We start from the raw sequence: 21,895 nt of genomic DNA, 5'->3' as shown, positions 1-21,895 counted from the left end.
GTCCCCCCTAAAAAGAAATCATAAACCAGAGTTATTTGCCAATTAATTCTTAGTCATTAATACAAATTTTTTCAAAATTTATGTAGCAGTAAATGAATCCATTTTTCAATGAACAATAATTAAACTAAAGCATAAAAAATATACTATAGGAAGGAGCACTGTGGGGCCGGGAGTTTGGCCTAGTGGTTAAAGTGCTTGCCTAGCATGCATGAAGACCCGGGTTCGATTCCTCGGTACCACATACATAGAAAAAAGCTGGAAGTGGTGCTGAGGCTCAAGTGGTAGAGCTCTAGCCTTGAGAAAGTCCAAGGACAGTGCTCAGGCCCTGAGCTCAAGCCCAGGACTGGCAAAAAAAAAAAAAAAAAAAGGAAGGAGCACTGTGGCTCAAAAGTGGTAGAGCGCTAGCCTTAAGCAAAGGAGCTAAGGAACAGTGCACTTGAGCCCTGAGTACAAGCCCCAAGACTGAACAAGAAAAAAACATACCATAGGACTTGAAACATAGGTCAATAGTATAGCATGAGACTACAAAAGCCCTGGGTAGAACCCTCAGCATCATAAAAGTAAACAACTTCCCATATTGAGCATCGTCTCGGTAAATCTCTTATTATAAAAAAGAAAGGCATTAAGTACTGCCAACACAACATAGCATAAGGAACATTACAGGGCAGTTCCTTTCATTTCACAAGTCTGAGGACATGATGCTCATAATACTACTTCAACAGTTCTTACCTGGCAATATGAAATCCACCATCTATACATATAATAGTGTTCATCATTTTTATTAAGTTAACTAGATCTTTTAACCCCAATTTCAGGTGCTCATGCCTGCAATCCTTCTCAGGAGGCTAAATGCCAAAGAATAAATATATGAAGCCAGCCCAAGTCTTTAGGACTATTTTCAAAGTAATAAGCAAAAGACCACAGGTTTGGCCTAGTGGTAGAGTGCTTGCCTAGCATGCATGAAGACCTGGGTTCAATTTCTTGGTGCCACATACATAGAAAAACCCAGACATGGTGCTGTGGCTCAAGTGGTAGAGCTCTAGCCTTGAGAAAATCCCAAGGACTATGCACAGGCCCTGAGTTCAAGCCTTGGGACTGGCGATAAATAAATAAATAATAATTAAATAAATAGATAACAAGCAAAAAAAAAAAGTGGTAAAGAGATAGTTAAGCTGTCCTCCAAAAACAGTAATCATTGAGGTAAGCTCAGTAAGAACGGATGCCTAGCATGCATGCACACATATACACACAAGTACATATTCATATGCCTGTGTGTATGTATTTATGTATGTATGTACACACACATACCCACATGCTCAAGACAGAGTCTGATCTCTAAGACCACAATAATTGAACTTCTTAATACTAAACAATGACCTTATAATTTATCTGCTTTATGAGGTATAAAAAGTAAACTTAACAAAAACAGATCAATCTTCCATTTGAAGCTTACTGATAAAAAGTATGACAAAAGGGCCGGGAGTTTGGCCTAGTGGTAGAGTGCTTGCCATGCATGCACGAAGACCCGGATTCGATTCCTCAGTACCACATACGTAGCAAAAAGACAGAAGTGGTACTGTGGCTCAAGTAGTAGAGCCCTAGCCTTGAGAAAATCCAGGGACAGTGCTCAAGCCCTGAGCCCAAGCCCAGGACTGGGGGGGGGGGGGGGGGGGGGAGAGTATGACAAAAGTGTAACAATGCATATTAGGAATAATCACAAGGCAGTTTAATGTGTTTTTCTCTACGTCTGTTTTCCCAAGGACTGCATCCTGTTTAGTAAGGTACTCAACACAATGTAATCAAGTAGCCAGAAACGTGTTCCAAGAAACACCTTGTCTTAAAGTATTTAAGAAAGTTAAAACTACAGCAATATTTTAAGCTGTGAAAAAATGTATACTTATGAATCATACTCTTGATTCCTATTAGAAGCAATCAGGTTTTCCATACATATTAGCGTTGAGTCACTGAGTAACAGTACAGATTTACTTTCCTCAGCTCATCCATTAAGAAATCTTAATGTCATTCCATACAAAACCTAATTCAAACTAGATAACCCAATTACTAAATAGATATTAAATGCCGACAGCACTTACCTCCTGCAAATGATGTGGAAACTGCATAAAGTGACTGATGGAAGCCAAGTGCTGGCAATACTGAGGATAATCTTTCAATCTGCCAAGACAAACAATTGGTTTTGTTACTTCAGTGTTGTAAAAAGAGAACCTCTAGTGGTGCTATGGCTTAAGTGGTAGAGCACTAGCCTTGAGGTGAAGAGCTCAGGGACAGCACCCAGGCCCAGAATTCAAGCCCCATGGTTGACCAAAAAATTAAAAAAACAAAATAAAGCCAGAACCTCTTACACTAGTTTTATCTATAATATCTAATTTGAAGAAAATGTAAAAGGACAGAACACCAAAATATATGGGAATACTTGTGAATTCTCATATTAGAAAGTACAAGTGCTACAAATTAATTATGAAAAGACAGATATATGTATATACTGTGTGTATATATACACATTTTTTTTTTTGGCCAGTCCTGGGACTAGAACACAGGACCTAAGCACTGTCCTTGAACTTTTCTCAAGGGTAGAGCTCTATTACCTGAGCCACATCACCACTTGTTTTGTTTTGTTTTTTTTTTTTTTTTAATGTATGTGGTACCAAGGAACTGAATCCAGGTCCTCATGCATGCTAGGCAAGCACTCTATCACTAGGCCAAACTCCCTGCCCCAGGATATATTATTTAAAATTATACTGAAACATAGGACTGGGATATATAGGTTAGTAGTAGAAATGTGCTGAGCAACCTGGGGGAAAGAAAAAAAGAAAAACAAGAACCACTAAGATGTTACCTACAAACAACTCAAATATCCAACAGATACATAAATCCAAGAACAATGTGTAGTGAATGTAAACACTGTAATATGTCTCGGTCTGAGAATAAAATACTAAAAATAGGTAGCCACATGAATCTCAAAACACAATGCTTAAAAAGCTGAAAATGGCCAGGTTTGATGGGATCAGCCTATAGTCCAGCTACACAGTACAATGTAGCAAGATGGTGGCTGGAGGGCAGCCCTGGACACAAAATGCCAGACTGTACCTGAAAACTGTACAAAAGGAAAAAGAGTTGACTCAAATAATAAGAATGACTGCCTTGAGTTCAAACATCAATTGAGGGGAACCTACATATGTTTTGATTCCAATTAAATAATACTTAGGTCTGAACACTTCTGGCTCATGCCACTGATCCTAGCTACTCAGGACAAGATATGAGGATCCTGGCTTAACAAACTAGTCTGGCCCGGTGGCTATTCAGGAGGCTAAGATCTGAGGAACAAGGTTCAAAGCCAGCCCGGGAACAAAAGGACCTGAGACTCTTACCTCTAATTAATCTCTAGAAAAATGGGAAGTGGGACTTGGCTCAAGGATAGAGTGATAGCCTTCAGCTGAAGAGCTCCAGGACAGTGCCCAGCCTGAGTTCAAGCCCCATGATCCACAAAAACAACAACAACAACAAACACAAACCTAGCAGGGGAAGATAAAGATAAAAAAAATCAGCCCAGGCAAGAAAGTCCCTGGCAATCTTCTAACCAACCACTATAAAACAGGAAATGGAGCTATAGCTCAAAGTGGTAGAGTGCTAGCCCTGAGAGGAAGGAAGGAAGGAAGGAAGGAGGGAGGGAGGGAGGGAGGGAGGGAGGGAGGGAGGGAAGGGATGAGGGGAGGGGGGGAAGGGAGGGGAGGGGGGAGGGGAGGGGAGGGAAGGCTTTGCATACATGAACCCTGAGTTCGATTCCTCAGTACCACATAAACAGAAAAGGCTGGAAATGGTGCTGTGGCTCAAGTAGTAGAGTGCTAGCTTTGAGCAAAAGAGCTCAGGGACAGCATCCAGACCCAGACCCAGACCCAGAGTTGAAGTTTCAGGAAAATAAAGCAAGAGAGGGGGGTGGGGAGGAAGAGAGGGAATGAGGGGGAGAGATGGGGAGAAGAGTAGGGAAAAGGGGGGGGGGAGGGAGGGAGGAAGGGAGGGAGGGAGGCAAGCAGGCAGAGTGACCACTTGAGGGACAATGAAATTTCAGTATAAATTTGTTAAAATTCATGAATGAGCCAGCCACGGTGGCTCACACCTGTAATTCTAACTACTCAGGAGGTGGAGATCTAAGGATCATGGTTCAAAGCCAGCCCTGGCATGGGAAGTGGGGCTTGGCTCAAGGGTAGGGTGGAAAACTTTAGCTGAAGAGCTCAGGGACAACAGCTAGGCCCAGAAGTAGGGCGGTAGCCTTGAGTTGAAGAACTCAGACACAGCGTCCAGACCTATTACAAGCCCCATGACCCACCAAATAAATAAATAAATAGGGGCCGGGAGTTTGGCCTAGTGGTTAAAGTGCTTGCCTAGCATGCACGAAGACCCGGGTTCGATTCCTTGGTACCACATACATAGAAAAAAGCCGGAAGTGGTGCTGAGGCTCAAGTGGTAGAGCTCTAGCCTTGAGAAAGTCCAAGGACAGTGCTCAGGCCCTGAGCTCAAGCCCAGGACTGGCAAAAATAAAAAAAATAAAAAAATAAATGTTAAAATTCATGAATATGTAAAATGAAAAAAAAAAGAAGCAAAAATACATGACTTACCTATCTCATTACCATTAGTTTTTCTCCTACTTATTTGATAATTGTAATGAATTAAATTCATTTGGCCTCTTCTGCTTCATATACAGACATTATATGATATAAACATATGTACAGAGCCTGGCATCCATTAGTTGACTTTAAAAAAAAAAAAAAAGTTGGGGCCAGGAGTTTGGCCTAGTGGTAGAGTGCTTGCCTAGCATGTACGAATACCCAAGTTCGATTCCTTGGTACCACATACACAGAAAAAGCTGGAAGTGGTGCTGTGGCTCAACTGGTAGAGCTCTAGCCTTGACAGTGCTCAAGCCCAAGACTGGCAGAGGGAGAGAGGGAAAAAGAAAAGTTTTCCAGAATGAGGGAGGTGGAGGCAGGAAATCATGAACCCAAGATCAATCCCCATGGTGAGACCCTTATTAGAAAGGCAGGAAGAAGGTGCCAGGTGGTATCTCACACCTGTAATCCTAGCTACTCAGGAGGCTGAGATCAGAAGATCAAGATTCAAAGCCAGCTAGGGCACAAAAGGACCTGAGACGACTTATCTCCAATTAACCTCTAGAAAAATGCAAAGGGGCAATGCCCAGGCCCAGGAGTAGGGCAGTAGCCTTGATGAAGAGCTCAGGGACAGTGTCCAGGCGGAGTTCAAGCCCCATTACTCACAAAAAGAAAAAAAGAAAAAGAAAGCAAAAAAGAAGGTAGGTTTCACATGCAATGAATTTTCCTATCTACTCACCTATTTTTAAACCTATCTAGTGCAGCAATCCCAAAATAATACATTTTGGATCCAAAAGGCTTCCGTAAGGCTTCAAGGACATATCTCAGGGCCAGACCCAGTGCCATGTAAGTGACCAGTCCTTTTTCTATTATGCCACCAAACAGGCAAGCTGTTATATGTAACTCTTTATCAGGGTACTGGGGAAAAAACCGATATTCTTCAAACAAGTTCCTTAGCATACAGTTAAATACTTCTCGTTCCCTTTTTATAGTTGAGTCTTTAAATCTCTGTAACATTTCTAATACCTAGAAAAGAACAAAACACATACATAAGCAACTATTAGTAAAACCTTCAGAATGCAAAATATTTATCAATAAACAGAGCTAACATAAACATTAATATTCTGAAAGAGCCAAGGACAGAGACATACACTCAGGTCTGGGACAGAGGGGTTGGCAAATTCCACAAGACCCCATCTCAAGAAGACTCAAAACAAAAAAGCAATCGAAAAGTATATAAACATAGCCATACATACATCAGGCATGGGGCTTGAATTCTTGGGACTGGGCGCTGCCCTTGAGCTCTTCAGCTCAAGGCTACCACCCTACCCCTGGAGCTACAACGCCCCTTCTGAGACAAAAGTCTCAGTCTTTAGTGCCCAGTCTGGCTTTGAACCATGATCCTCAGATCTCAGCCTCCTGGGTAACTAGGATTGCTGGCATGAGCCACCACGTCAGGCTCATATCCACACATTTTGAGCTGAATTTCTAGACACTTTGTTTGGGGGGGGGGGGGGGTGGCGGCACACATATTTAAGACTTACGAAACAATGAGTAATTATAAATGCGAAATACTCACTTCATCAACAGACATGGTTGGATGTGGAGGATGATTATATATTCGCTGGAAATAGCTGTTTGCTTCATCATCTATCTCTTTACTAAAGTGCTGATTTGCCTCTGGCCACACCTGAGATAAGTCAGCTGTGAGAAACAAAGAACAATCACTGTGTAATTTAATTCCTTCTTCAACGCCCATAAAAAGAGCCAGAGATCAGTACAATTTTAATTTCATGAGAAAAAGTAAACTGAAGATCTAAGTATTAAATGGTCAAACTTCAATATTAAGGTTTTCCAGGAAAACAGAAAAGATTTTTGTATGTGTGCTAGTCCTAAAGAATTAAACTTGGGACCGGGAGTTTGGCCTAGTGGTAGAGTGCTTGCCTAGCATGCATGAAGACCTGGGTTCAATTCCTCAGTACCACATACATAGAAAAAAGCCAGAAGTGGTACTGAGGCTCAAGGGCTAGAGCTCTAGCCTTAAGTAAGTCCCAGGACAATGCTCAGGCCCTGAGTTCAAACCCATGACTGGCCAAAAAAAGGTAATAATAATAATTAAACTAACTCAGCCTGGGTGCTGTCCCTGAGGCTTTTGTGCTGAAGGCTAGTGCTCTTCCCCTTGAGCCGAAGATGTACTTCCAGTATCTAGGCAAACCATTAGAGGTAAAACTTTCAATGGGCTTTCCTGCCGGGGCTCGTTTTGAACTGCAATTTTCAGATCTCAGCCTTCTAAGTAGCTAGGATTACAGGTATGAGCAATCTGTGCCTGACCAGAAAAGACTTAGAATAAATGCTGACCAAAGACTAGAGGCCTGGCTCAAATGCAGAGTACCAGAAACCTGAGTGAGAGCGCCCACGACCCTGAGTTCAACTCACAATCAAAGAAAGAAGAAACACATAAAACAACCCCCCCCCAAAAAAAAACCTCCAGCAAATAACTGCTGTACACAATCCTATGTTGTCTTTTATCAAGATTTATTACATAATAAGAAAGCGTACTAAGCACCAGCTCCTACAATGTTTAACCTTAAGAGAACCACTTTAGGTTAACAGGTCTTTACTGTTTTTTGGATTTTTTTTTTTTTTTTTTTTTTTTTTTTTTTTGCCAGTCCTGGGCTTGAGCTCAGGGCTTGAGCACTGTCCTTGGACTTTCTCAAGGCTAGCACTCTACCACTTGATCCTCAGCACCACTTCCGGCTTTTTGCTATGTATGTGGGGTACTGAGGAATCGAACCCAGGTCTTCGTGTATGCTAGGCAAGCACAGCACCACTAGGCCAAACTCCTGGCCCCTGGTCTTTATTGTTTTACAATAAAAAAAAAATCTTAGCCAGATGCCAGCAGCTCATGCCTGTAATCCTAGTTACTCAGGAGGCTGAATTCTACAGATCTCAGTTCAAAGCTAGCCTCTGCAGATCTTAGTTCAAAAATAGCATGAGAAGAAAAATCTTCATGAGAATCTAATCTCCAACTAACAACCCCAAAGAGTGCTAGCTAGCCTTGAACCTAACACCACAGGGACAGCAGCAGGCCAAGACTTCAAGCCCCAGGAGCAACAATATAAAACAAACAAAAGCAAAAAAATCTCATGTAGGGCCGGGAGCTTGGCCTAGTGGTAGAGTGCTTGCCTCGCATGCACAAAGACCCGGGTTCGATTCCTCGGTACCACATACATAGAAAAAAGCTGGAAGTGGTGCTGAGGCTCAAGTGGTAGAGCTCTAGCCTTGAGAAAGTCCAAGGACAGTGCTCAGGCCCTGAGCTCAAGCCCAGAACTGGCAAGAAAAAACAACTCATGTAACTATAATACATGTGCATAACTGATAGAAACACAAACCATGCTATAAAAACATTCAGACAAGCCTTTCACACTAATCATTTTCAAGTCAGCTGGTACACTTTCAATCCTTTCAGTTTGTTTGAGAGACAGTATCAAATATAGAGCACAATCTTGCCAAAACTGGAAATCATCCTTTCTCCTTCCTAGTGCTACGACTACAGTCATACCAACCTTATCCAGATAATACTTTCAAATCATGTATCATAAATATTCACTCCCTGGCTGGGAAGGTTAACCAACATGTGTGAACCCTGGGTCGATTCCCAAGTACCACTTAAACAGAACAGGCTGGAAATAGCATTGTAGATCAAATGATAGCATGCTGGAGCCGGGAGTTTGGCTTAGTGGTAGAGTACCTGCCTAGCATACACGAAGACTGGGCTTCAATTCCTCCATATCACATACATAGAAAAGCCAGAAGTGGTGCTGTGGCTCAAGTATGTAGAGCACTAGCCTTGAGGAAAGCCCAAGGGCAGAGCTTAATCCCTGAGTTTAGTCCCCAGGACTGGCATAATAATTTTAAATAAATAGCTAGTTTTCACCAAAAGAAGTTCCAGGCCCTGACAGTACCCAGGCCCTGAGTTCAAGCCCCAGGACTGGCAGGTATGAACACATACATACATACATACATACATACATACATACATACATACATACATACATAAAACCATAATACAACATAACATAACATACATATTTGGTCCCACGGATAAAAAAGACACAGAAGTCAGTTATGCCTATGGATTTAACTTTAGATTGTATTACAAGAGGTGAAGTTTTAAACCTTTTGTCATAAAAGCTGGGCACAGTGGCTCACACCTGTAATCCTAGCTACTTAGGAGGCTGAGATCTGAGGATCCTGGTCCAAAGCCAGTCCCCAGCACTGAGGTCAGTAAGACTCATATCTCTAATTAACCCCCAGGAAGTAGTGCTGTGTCTCCAGGGGAAGGGAAGTAGCCTTGAGCTGAAGAGCTCAGGGTTAGCACCCAGGCCCACAGTTCCAACCCCACAACCAACCCCCCCCACCCCCGCAAAAAAACAAAATTATCATAAATTGTTTAACGAATGGAAATAGCTGTGAAACATGAAACCATATATAATTAAATTGTAACTTTAAATAATATGTTGCTTACTTTCTAAACTTAACTGAAATTTTAAAAATCAGTCTTTCATAACTTAAGAGCCAACACCAAGAAATTTAAACAACTGAAAATATTTTTGCTTTCCCACACCTACTTCTTACTTCAGGAGGGTACTTCTTAATCATCATTACATGGTTGACCCAATCCTGAGTAAAGATGAATAGCTCTAGTTTCCCCCCCCCCCCCCCCCTTCTGGTGTAAGCTACACATCAACATTTGACCCTTTCATATATTTAAGTTAATCAATGTTTCTGTCCATATAACTCAAAATATAAATTTCACTGGGTGTCTGATTTCTTATATGTTTATCAGTCACACCTCACAATCACAGACAACACTACCACTTACAAGGTTTCATCTTACTCTGCTGGAATGTAGGCTGGTTGAGTCCAGAGGTGCCCAGTTTTCTCTGTACGAAGGGATCATTATTCACTGCAGGAAGTCCAAGAGCCCCAGTTCCTATACCAGTCAAGCTGCCTGTGCCAAGACCACCTACTAGAGAGAACAAAGGTAGCCAGAAGTTCCATCATTCCTTTAAATACTTAACTTCCTTCACAGCACCAGAATATTTAATCTCTTTTTTAAATCCTAATGGGTGCCTAATCAATTTTAAAGAGAATCTAAACTGCTTAGAGTAGGTACAAATTGTTAACAGCAAAATTTCCTCAAAATTTAGAATTTATTACTTTATTTATATTCTTTACTGAGCTTGGAAACTTGAGGCCTCTCACCTGCTGGATAGGAGCTATTATGAGTAGAGCTATATAGCCAGGGCACTAATATTCTTGAATGTGGAATTTATTAAAAAAAAAGTTATAGGGCTGGGAATGTGGCTTAGTCTTAAAGGGTTTGCCTTGCAAGCATGGGTTCAATTTCTCAACACCACATCAAAAAAAAAAAAAAAAAGGCTTGATATGGTACTATGGCTCAAGTGGTAAAATGTTAACTCAAGCAAAGGAAGCTTAGGGCCAGTAGCCAGGCCCTGAGTTCAAGCCCCAGGACTGGCACCTAAAAAAATAAATAAAAACAACAGCAAAAACACACATTAGAAGAACCTTTTGCCTTTTTATCACAATGACTAAACTTCATTTCATTACTAACATTTTACAGTTAAGTCTATTGTTCCTCTCAATTCTGGCCAAAAAGAGTCTTAAAGTAGTAAGATCTATTCTAGGACACTAAGTAACTTTAAGTTTGAGTGATACCAAGTCTAGAATCATGCCAAAGCAATATTAACTAGATTACAGGCACATGTTAACTGTCACAGGTTCTAGTACCCCAACTTACAACATGAACATGGGTTAAGAATAGCAAATGGAGCCAAGGATTTGGCACAGTGGTAGAGTGCCTGCCTAGCATACACAAAGACCTGGGGTTCTATTCCTTGGTACCACAAGATGGAAGTGGTGCTGTAGCTCAAGTGGTAGAGCTTTACCCTTGAGAAAACCAAAGACAGTGCTTAGACCCTGAGTTTAAGGCAGAGGAGGAGGAGAAAGAAAGGGGAGACAGAGGAGGCTAAGGAGGAAAATAGGGGAGGGAGAAGTGAGGGAGGAAGGGAAAAAAGGGAAGGAGGAGGGGGGAGGAGAAGGATGGAGAATAGAGGAGGTGGAAGAATAGCAAATGGGTACAATCAAAGAAATGCATAAAACTGAAAATTAGCCCTTATTTCAATATAAAGCTTCAAGCTAAAAAATATTTGGGGAGGGGGCCAGGAGTTTGGCCTAGTGGTAGAGTGCTTGAGCCTTGGTTAATTGGAGATAAGAGTCTCGTTAGTGCCTGGGCTGGCTCTGAACCTTGATCCTTGATCTCAGCCTCCTCAGTAGCTAGGATTACAGGCGTGAGCCATTGTGTCTAGCCCCGGGCGTTTTACTGGAAGCTAGTGCTCTACCACTCCAGCTACAATGCTACTTCAGGCTTTGTCTGAGTTTGGAGATAGGAGTTTCATGAACTTTCCTGCCTGTGCTGGATTAGAACTGCAAATCCTCAGATCTCAGTCTTCTGAGTTGCTAGAACTACAGTATCAGCCACTAGCACCCAGCTTTAATACTATTTTTAATGTGGGCAAAAGTACAAAGCAAGCAGAACAAATGCCTGAACAATATTTTCAATCTTAATTATATTTTCATAGTAACTAAAGTGGTCTTCATTGGGCTCTAGTGGCTCATGCCTGTAATCTTAGCTATTCACACAGAGCCTGACTTAGAAGACTGAGTTTGGAAGCAGCTTGGGCATTAAAGTTTTGAAAGAAATTCCATCTCCAATAACCAACAAAATGTCGAAACTAAAGTCATTGCTCAAGTGGTAGAACACCAGGCATGAATAAAAAAGCTGAGAGTACAAGACTGTCATTTTAATCTCTGCATACAAATACACACTGAACGAAGCCTAATATATGATAAGCACCGAGTACATAGCTTAGTGGTAAAACACAGGGTAATATAAGAATATATGACTTTATCCCCAACTGCAAAAATACTATCAGAAGTTTGTTTTTTTGTTTTTTTGGTGGGATATGGGGCTTAAACTCTGGGCCTGGGCACTGTCCCTGAGCGATTCAGCTCAAGGATATCATCCTAACTCTTGAGCCACAGCCACACTTCCAAAAATACCATGAGAAGTTTTAAAATAGTAATCAACAAAGAGGTTATCCATCATTTGGCAATACAGAATCTTTACTACACTAATCAACTAACCTTGCGAGTTTAAATATCCTGTTTCTATTAGATTAAAATGAATGTAATGATTTTTCTCTTTCACATTTTCACTTAACTGTCCTTTATTGCAGTGACTCTAAAAAGAATAATGAAATTTATAAGCAATCTATACTACTCCTCCTTACCTGGAAGCTGTGATGAAAGTCCTCCAATACCACTGAATGCAGTTGTTTGATTTGGAGTTGAAAGAGGTGGAAATGCTTTTGCTGGTGATTGAGGTGTACTGAATGCAGAACCCAAATTTGGAGGAAAGCCCTGCATGCTCTGGGTGTGAGGAGCAGCGGAACCACCTATACTAAGTGATGCCATTCCAGCAAGGGGGTCAATCTAAAGAAAAACATTATAAATGTATATTAAGACATGTTTCAAGGAAAGTCAGAGATGACCCATCTTAAAGCACTCTTTAGCAGAATTTCTTTATACTCTTAAAAAGGAGTCTCAACAAACAATATTTAATTCCCTGTATTATGTCTACTAGTCATTTTCAATCTATATGTAATACAGATAGGTTTAAGAATTAATTTTGGGCCAAGAATTTGGCCTAGTGGTAGAGTCTTTGCCTAGCATGCATGAAGACCCAGGTTAGATTCCTCAGTACCTTGATACATAGAAAAAGACAGAAATGGTGCTGTGGCTCAAGTGGTAGAGCTCTAGCCTTAAGAAAGCCCAAGGACAGTGCTCAGGCCCTGAGTTCAAGCTCCAGGACTGCCCCCCCCCCACACACAAATTATCCAATATCAAAAGTTTCAGAGCCATAGAAGGAGGGAGAGAGGGGAGACAAAATCTATGCACAGGTCAGGAAGGCAAACTAGTGGCAGTGCTTGCCTCACATGCACGAAGCCCTGGGTCCAAAAGTGATGGTGCTGTAGCTTAAGTGGCAGAGAACTATCCTTGAGTGAAAAGTGTCCAAGGACAGTGCCCAGGCCGAGTTCAGGTCCCAGGACTGCCCCCCGCAAAAAATTATGAATAGGGGCCGGGAGTTTGGCCTAGTGGTAGAGTGCTTGCCTAGCATGCACGAAGACCCGGGTTCGATTCCTCGGTACCCCACATACATAGCAAAAAGCCGGAAGTGGTGCTGAGGTTCAAGTGGAGGAGTGCTAGCCTTGAGAAAGTCCAAGGACAGTGCTCAAGCTCTTGAGCTCAAGCCCAGGACTGGCAAAAAAAAAAAAAAAATTATGCATAATAATCTCCTTGTCACTACAATGGCACACACAGGTATTATGTTGAGTCATTGAAATTTCCAGTAAATTAAAATTTTGAGATAAGTTAGTTCTCAGTAAAAACATTAAAAATTACAAATTAATCCTCCAGTAAAAATATGTACAGTCTAAATTTAAGAACCTTTAGGGTTTAAAGATCAGCTTTGACTTTTAAAACACAGGTATACCATTTACCAGATAATTTCTAAATAATCTAATAGATGTAGTCCCAAGCATCTTAGTCTGTGGCACTATTTCATACCCTCATAAGTACAGAAAATGAGAAACAAACGCCTTAGATAAAGTAGACACTGAAGAATCACTAAATGCTGTTCCCTGTCCTTATCCCCCAATCTGCTATTCAGTGCACTGGGTAACAGAAGTGGGGTATGTTGCTCCCAAAGAGAATGGGGTGGTCAATGTCAGGGAGTAACTTAAATGTACCTTGTTTTTAAAAGAGCAGTTCAGTTGAGAGCTGAAGAGCCCCAGTTATAACAAGTCGTTATGCTCTAGTACTGTTGCTTGGCCCGTGAAGCTACAAACAAGACACATCAGATTCAAAGGCAGTGCTTATTTCTCAAGAGTGTAATTCTAATTTTAAAAAGAAACCTTTTCCAGTTACCTAAATAAGTGGTTTCTATCTTTGCTCTTAGATTCATGTTCTATTTGATAATTAAGCTCTATTTTCAACCATAATGCCTACTGATGCCCTTAAGGATAGTACACATGCAGGCATTTAAAATGTAATAAACTCAGTTTATCAATGATGCAGAAGCGTAGTCTATTCTGAGTCTATGAACAAATGCAGACATACCAATGGTAATATTCATTTTTACCTGAACAGGAGAAATGGCATCTAAGCTACTAGCACTAGGTGGTCGTCCTTTTGGCATAACTCCAGGTGGTGGCTGTCTGGCCTTATTCATAACATTACTACAATTGGCTACCATGGTGAGGATGGTCTCTGATAACTCCTGAGAAACACTCCTAAAAAAAGAGAAAGAAAGTGAGCTAGAGCTGTGCCTCAAGTAGGAGGAGAGTATCTACCTGATAAAGACAAGACATTGAATTCAACACCTAACTTATAGTTGATAAATATACAAGTAACATATAGGGGTTGCATGCAAGTGCACACAAATGTATTAACAGAAGTATTTATGGCATGTGCAGTGGAGGAGTCTAAGCATTTAATTGCTAAGAAAAACTAAATCATAGGAAGAGGTGCTGCAGCTCAAGGGGTATGGCAGTGGCCTTGAGCTCTTAAAGAGCTCATAGACAGTGCCGAGGCCCAGAGTTTAAGCTAGACGACTGACACACATGCGCGCACACACACGCACGCGCGTAAATCACAGTCGGACAAAATGAAATGTACCATTTTAAATGCAAGGGGAAAGAAGGGGTGAAGTCGAGGGGAGCTGGACAGCGGAATGAGAGAGGAATGAAGCCATAATGTTCAATGTACTTCCTATGAGAAAACTGAGGGAAGCAGACTGGTAAGGAGTGATGGAAGAAAATGATGAAAGGTGTGAAATGAAGAAGCACTATACTAACCAGATGTGGTGGCTCAAGCCTGTAATCCTAGCTACTCAGGAGGCTGAGATCTGAGGATCAAGGTTCAAAGCCAGCTCAGGCACTAAAGTCTGTAAGACTTATCTAATTGACCACTAGAAAACCAGAAGTGGTGCAGTGGCTCAATGAATAGGTAGGGTGGTAACCTTGACCTAAAGAGCGTAGGGACAATGCCCAGGCTCAGCCCCATAACCCATCCAAAAAAATAAATAACCTAACAAAGGTACTATATCAAAATAAACAGGCACTGATGTATCACAAAGGCCATAATTTTTTTTTAAATCATTATATACACCAAGACATGTGAAAGGGTATCAATGTATGTGAATTAATGCACCTTCTATCTGGCAAATATCATGTAACCCTTTTACTAATTACAATAAAAAAAATAAAAATAAAATAAAATCATTATATACATAGTTACACAGAAAGATAAAAACAAATACCATGTGGGATAAATATTTGACAGCATAAAAATAGCTTCTTCCGGCCGGGAGTTTGGCCTAGCATGCAAGAAGACCCGGGTTTGATTCCTTGGTACCACATGCATAGAAAAAAACTTGGTGCTGAGGCTCAAGTGGTAGAGCTCTAACCTTGAGAAAGTCCAAGGACAGTGCTCAGGCCCTGAGCTAAAGCCCAGGACTGGCCAAAAAAAAAAAAAAAAAAAAAAGCTTCTTCCTTTAGAGTATTAATATAGCCTTTAGGATATTAATATGGCCTTATGAGACTCAGACAAACCCCCTACCTTCTCAACATCAACTAGACTGTGCCTTAAAAAGGAATTAAGTCAGTCATAGTGGTGGATGCCTGTAGCCCAAGCTACTTAGGCAGTTGAGGCAGAACTGCTTACATTGAGGAATATAGACCAAGTTCATTTAACAAAATATTATATATTGCTCGTTATATGTGAAAAGCAGACCTTCAAATATATACATATATTGGCATGCGTTTGTATATATGATTACATAATTCAATGGATACATAAATACAGAGCATGACTCAAACTTAGAAAAAGTGAAAAATTCTGAAATACATTTCAAATATGCATGTGAAAAAAAACATAAAAGACCCTCAATGAAAAATACTAATTAATAAGGGATAGGGTAAATGGAGAAAAAAAACAATTATCTGTTGGAGGTTAGTAGCCAGAGGGGGTGGTAAACCTAATGCTAACAAGGAGAGTGAAAACGTAATAAGGTGAAGTAAATTGTTTCACAAAGCAATGAAACCTGTTTGAAATTATTTTAAGAAGGGGTTAAGCGCTGGCTCACACCTGTAATCCTAGCTACTCAGGAGGCTGAGATCTGAGGATCACAGTTCAAAGCCAACCAAGGCTCTAAAGACCATGAGATTCATCTCCAATTAACCACTAGGAAACTACAAGTGGCATTGTGGCTCAAGAGGTAGGGCAGTAGCCTTGAGCTGAAGAGTGCCCAGGCCCAGAGTTCAAGCCCCCCCCTCAAAAAAAAGGGGGGGGGGGGAGTTGGTGAAGTGATAAGAGAAAGTTAGAGTGACAGAAACAGAAATGTCACAACAAAATCCCTGTACCTAATACATGCCATTTAAAAGATGTAAAGAAAAATGAGCTCACATCTATTCTCACAAAACTTAACAATTATATGAAGTCAACAGAACTCTACTATCATAACTAGAAAAAAAAACACAGCAAATTTTCTTAGAAATACAAAACTTTACTATCAAAATAATCAAATTCTAGAACAAAGAAAAAGCTATTTCCTAGAATGTTGTTCTTACCCAGCACAAGCCTGTAGACAAGCCAACATTGTTGCCAGAGTTTCAGGTGGAAGTTGAGCACTCTTAGGCTGGTCTTTTTCTGGGGCAAGTCCACCCAAAATAGAAGGACATCTTCTCTTTAAGAAAGTCATGCATGCTTGAATAAAAGGCTCCTGAAAAAGTTTTCAGCATATTGAAATTGATTGTACATTAATGATAACTAAGCATTAAAACTGAAATATAAGCTGGACACCAGTGTCTCATATCTGTAATCACAGCTACTACTCAGGAGGCTGATATTTGAGGATTGAAGTTCAAAGGCAACTTGGACAGGAAAGGCCACAACACTTTTTGTTTTGGCAAGACCTGGGGACTGAACTCAGGGCCCGAACACTGTCCTTGGGCTTTCCTCAAGGCTAGTACTCTACCAGCTGAGCCATAGTACCACTTCCAATTTTTGTATCTATGTATGTGGTACTGAGGAGGAATTGAATCTGGGACTTTGAGCATGCTAGGCAAGCACTCTACCACTAGACCAAACACCCAGCTCTCACGATACTTTATCTTCAATTAACCACCAGACTTAGTTTCAAAGTGGTAGAGTCTCCGTAGCTGTGTCAGGGACAGCACACAGGCGAAATTCAAGTCCCATGACTCAAAACAAAGAAGGAAAAAAATTCCAATGACTAAAATACAGAATCAATGACATTCTTCATATCTTTTTTTTTTGGGGGGGGGGGGATCAGTTGTCAAGGGTTGAACTCGGGGCCTGGTTGCTGTCCTTGAACCTCTTTATGCTCAAGGCTAGCACTCTACCACGTGAGCCACGGTGCCACTTTCAATTTTGTTTACATAAGAGTCTCATGGGGACTGTTCTGCTCAGGCTGACTTCAAACCATGACCTTAGATCTCAGCCTCTTGAATGGCTAGGATTGATTGGGATGAACTACCAGCATCCTGCCTAAATGCCATCTTAAAAAGCTGTTTTTTAAACCCAGATACCCTACTGCAAATGAATAATTTTTTTTTTTTTAATTGCCAGTCCTGGGCTTGGGCTCAGGGCCTGAGCACTGTCCTTGGACTTTCTCAAGGCTAGAGGTCTACTACTTGAGCCTCAGCACCACTTCCAGATTTTTTTTCAATGTACCAAGGAATCGAACCCGGGTCTTTGTGCATGCTAGGCAAGCACTCTACCTCTAGGCCAAACTCCCGGCCCCTACAAATGAATGAATACAGAAAGAGTGTAGAGAGACAGAGAGACGGGGGGGGGGGGGGGGGGGGGGAGAAGAGAAGAGAAGAGGAGAGGAGAGGAGAGGGGAGGGGAGGGGAGGGGAGGGGAGGGGAGGGGAGAGAGAGAGAGAGAGAGAGAGAGAGAGAGAGAGAGAGAGAGAGAGAGAGAGAGAGAGAGAGAGAGAGAGAGAACGAACGAACAATGGAATTCTACACAGCCAACAGACAAGATAAAATGATGGCATTTGCAGAGAAGTGGATGAATCTAGAATGAATCATGTTGAGTGAGACAAGTCAAGACGACCAAAGGAACAAAAGGCACATGGTATCCTTAATACAGATCCAAACAGTACAAGAGCGAGGACTCAATATTTGCGTACCCAATGCTATGGACATGGTATTGGAATATAAACACAACTACATAGATATAAAAATCTATGACTCTGATGGGTACCAAGACATGTGAAAGGGTAACAATGTATGTGAATTAATGCACCTTCTATCTGGCAAATATCATGTAACCCTTTTACTAATTATAATAAAAATTTATGACTCTATAGACATGCTTCATTACATACAGTAATATGTATCTATGACATACAAACACTCAGCTTAATTTTAATTATGTTCTAAAATCTAAGTGCCAGTGACTGTATACAGAGATTCCCTTCTTGAATACTTGTTTGTTAAATATGTCATTTGAAATATGATGCAAAAATCAATGTTGTTAAATTCTTTAATAATAATTTTTAAAAAGCTGTTTTTTAGTGTGTGCCAGTGACTCAACTACTCAGGAAGCTGAGATCTGAGAATTTTGGTTTGAAGCCAGTCCAGGCTAGAAACAGAGCTGTGGCTCAAGTGGCAAGAGCAATATAGTGCCTTGCCCTCAGGAATAGTGCCTACTTACGCCTAACGCCCTGTGTTCATGCTCTAGGATCTTTACCCAAACAAAAACTGTTTCTTAGGGCTCAGATGTAGAATTTTTTCCCTAGCATACACTAGGCTCCAAGTTCCATTCCTAACACCATGTGACGGGGAGGGAGGAGGTTTACATACTTTAGTTATCAAAATTTCAAATTAGAACATGGAGGCGGTACCTCATGTTAATAAATCCTAGCTACTCTGAAATTAGGTGAACTAAGAGCCAAGGTTTGAAGCCAGCCAGAGCAGTGAACTCGCTCAGGCCAATTAACCACCAAAATAAGAGAAGTGGAGCTGTGGCTCTCAAGTGGTAAATCACAAGCCTTAAACAAAATAGCTCAAGGACAGGACCCAGACCTTGAGTTCAAACCCAACCTCTGGTGCACACACACAAATAAAAGACACAGGTTCAATTTTTCAGTATCACATACATAAAAAAGCCAGAAGCAGTGCGATGCAATAGAGCGCTTGTCTTAAAGAAAATGCCCAGGGACAGTGCTTAGGCCCTGAGTTCAAGCCCAGGATGGGCCAAAAAGGATAAAAAAAGAAAAGAAAGTCAGGGGCCCAAAAGCCAGAAGTGGGACTATGGCTTAAGAGGTAAAACAGTAGCCTTGAGAAAGCCCAAGGACAGTCCCCAGGCCCAAAATTCATGCCCCAGGAAACTGGCAAAAAATAAAACTAAAAATAAAACCTGTGGCTCAAATGTTAGCCTTGAGAATAAATGCTCAGGGAAAGCACCCAGGCTCTGAGCTCAACCCCAGAACCAACACCGAAAGAAATAAAAAATAAAAGCAGAAATAAATGGATGATAGATAAATCATGTTTATACCAGGGACAGGTAAATCATACTTACAATCCTAGCTACTCAAGAGGCCAAGATTAGAGGATCCAAGTTTTGAAAGTCAGCCTGAGCCACAGACTCTTAGTGTCACTTCACCAGCAAAAAGGGAGAAGTGGAGCTGTGTCTCAAGTGGTAAAGCATGAAACTTGAGAAAAACTTAAGGAATAGTCAGTCCCCAGACTCTTGAGTGTATATACACACCCACACATACAGCACCACCACCAAATTATGCTTACCCCATGCTCTCTTATTTTATCTGTGAGCCATTTGTCAAGTTTGAGGTATTCGCGACGTGAAGCAAGTGCAGCAAGGTCAATAACAAAGGCAAATGGAGTGCCATTTAGCAGCATTGACAAGGCCTAAAGGGAAAAAAGGACACTAGAAAAGTTAAGTCACACAGTAAGTTACTATTTCTGTGGCCTACTCTCTACTTCCTGCTTCTCACGGACAAAAGTATATATAACATACTACTAATACTTACTTGGTCACAATTACATTTTGAAGAGTCACAACTTTTTTAGATAAGTTAATATAGATTATTCGTGGGCCAGGAGTTTGGCCTAGTGGTAGAATGCTTGCCTAGCATGCATGAAAACCTGGGTTCAATTCCGTGGTACCACATACATAGGAAAAAAAAAAAAAAAAAAAAAGCTGTAAGTAGTGCTGAGGCTCAAGTGGTAGAGCTCTAGCCTTGAGAAAGTCCAAAGCTCAGGCCCTGAGCTCAAGCCCAAGACTGCTTTAAAAAATGAACGAACGAACCAATGAACGAAAGAAAGAAAGAGAGAGAAAGAGTATCCTAATTTAAAATAGATTTACATTCTAAGTCAGCTTATAACTCTAACAGGTGCTAGCTAGGAGTGTGGCCCAATGGAAGAGTCCTTGCCTAGCATGCACAAAGCCCTGGGTCTGATTCCTGATACCACATACACAGAAAAGGCCGGAAGTGGTGCTGTGGATCAAGTGGTAGAGCCTTGAGAAAGCTCAAAGACAGTACGTAGGCCTTTAAGTTCAAAATCCACGACAGGCCAAGGCAAAAAAAAAAAAAAAAAAAAGTACAGGTGCTTTTTCAAACTAGCTAAACCTACAGCAAAGTATTAAACCTACAGCAAAGTATACTCAAAGCACAATGTTCATTATCCATTTTCTTAAAATCTAAACATGCATACCACCTATACTAATGTAATCAGTGATGTGATATCCAGCCAGACTAATATTCTGTCAGACTAATATTCTAACAAATTCAGAAATGCATTTTTTTTTGGGGGGGGGCAATCCTGGGGACTGAACTCAGGACCTGAGCACTGTCCTTGGGCTTTCCTCAAGGCTAGTGCTTTACCACCTGAGCCACAGCACCATTTCTGGCTTTTCTTATGTATGTGGCACCGAAGAATCAAACCCTGGTCTTCGTGAATGCTAGGCAAGCACTCTTACAACTAGGACAAACTCACAGCCCCAAAAATGCATTTGCTCCGAAATTATATTACTATTAAATGACTTAAAATAAAAATTTATTCATTATTTCACTTGCTTCATAACAGCCTTGCCAGGGCTGGGTATGTAACTGGCAGAGTGTTATCCCAGAACATACAAGTCTTAAGGTTTGGTCACTCAACATCTATACCCAAACTACATAATATAGCTCACTCAAAGCAAAAAGCAGTTAAAAAAAAAAGAAAGAAAGGGGAGGAAACAGGCTTATAATACACAAGACCAACCAGAAATAAATGATTATCTAAAATAAAAAAGAAGCAAGGGAACTAAAGAGAGACTTATCAGAAGAAGAGATTAAAATGGCAGAAAAGCAGGGAACATTTCAGGTCAGGGAGTAAAGATTATGAGTTGAGCCCTCAAGAATAAGCAAGATTAATATCCAGTATCTACAGGGAACTCAAGAAACTAATTCCCCCGCCCCCAACCCAACAAACCAATCACTAAATGGGCAAGGAAACTAAAGAGAGATTTATCAAAAGAGGTTAAAATGGCAGAAAAGCATCATCCATGGTCATAAAGGAAATGCAAACAAAAACAACCCTAAGGCACCACCTTATCCCAACAAGAATGACCAAGATTTTGAACTCAGACAATGACAGCTCTGGCGGGGTTGTGGAGAAAAAGGAACCCTACTGCACTGCTGGTGGGAATGTAAACTAGTTCAACCACTTTGGAAAGCAGTGTGGAGATTTCTTAAAGAACTTTAAATAGACCTTCCCTACGATCCCGCCATACCACTTCTGGGCATCTATCCTGAACATCATGACCTAGGATATTATAAGGACACCTGCTCAGCTATGTTCATCTCTGCACTATTCACAATAGCCAGGCGATGGAAACAATCCAGATGCCCTAGTGCAGATGAATGGATACAGAAAATGTGGTATATATACACAATGGAATTCTACATAGCCCACAGACAAGATAAAATAATGGCATTCACAGGGAAGTGGATAAATCTAGAGTGAATCATGTTGAGTGAGACAAGTCAAGACCTAAGGAACAAAAGACACATGGTATCCTTAGTATGTGGCTATTCA

General features: G+C 41.0%; 1 protein-coding gene and 1 non-coding gene across 9 annotated transcripts in view; both read right to left on the bottom strand.

Annotated features, from left to right (window-relative positions):
• Cnot1 (CCR4-NOT transcription complex subunit 1) overlaps window positions 1–21,895 on the bottom strand; it is a 98,711-nt gene that overhangs the window by 34,582 nt on the left and 42,234 nt on the right. For 3 of the 8 annotated variants that reach the window (XM_090357539.1, XM_090357544.1, XM_090357540.1), the window contains exons 15-22: window positions 19,601–19,723; window positions 16,394–16,545; window positions 13,906–14,056; window positions 11,996–12,197; window positions 9,505–9,651; window positions 6,199–6,323; window positions 5,359–5,645; window positions 2,094–2,172 (exon numbers count right to left, since the gene is read on the bottom strand). In XM_090357539.1, coding sequence (XP_090213665.1) covers window positions 2,094–2,172; window positions 5,359–5,645; window positions 6,199–6,323; window positions 9,505–9,651; window positions 11,996–12,197; window positions 13,906–14,056; window positions 16,394–16,545; window positions 19,601–19,723 — 1,266 coding nt within the window. The remainder of the gene's footprint in view (window positions 1–2,093; window positions 2,173–5,358; window positions 5,646–6,198; window positions 6,324–9,504; window positions 9,652–11,995; window positions 12,198–13,905; window positions 14,057–16,393; window positions 16,546–19,600; window positions 19,724–21,895) is intronic. The other 5 variants (XM_090357542.1, XM_090357546.1, XM_090357541.1 and 2 more) reach the window with 3 other exon arrangements.
• On the bottom strand, window positions 13,506–13,641 carry LOC150047053 (small nucleolar RNA SNORA50). The gene has a single exon (XR_016539586.1). It is a non-coding gene; the product is annotated as a small nucleolar RNA SNORA50 (small nucleolar RNA).

The sequence above is a fragment of the Megascapheus bottae genome, chromosome 24 (assembly GCF_031878675.1).
Source record: "Megascapheus bottae isolate mThoBot1 chromosome 24, mThoBot2.hap1, whole genome shotgun sequence".
Taxonomy (NCBI): domain Eukaryota; kingdom Metazoa; phylum Chordata; class Mammalia; order Rodentia; family Geomyidae; genus Megascapheus; species Megascapheus bottae.
The sequence above is the reverse complement of the archived record's forward strand: the minus strand, read 5'-3'. Positions and strand labels throughout refer to the sequence as shown.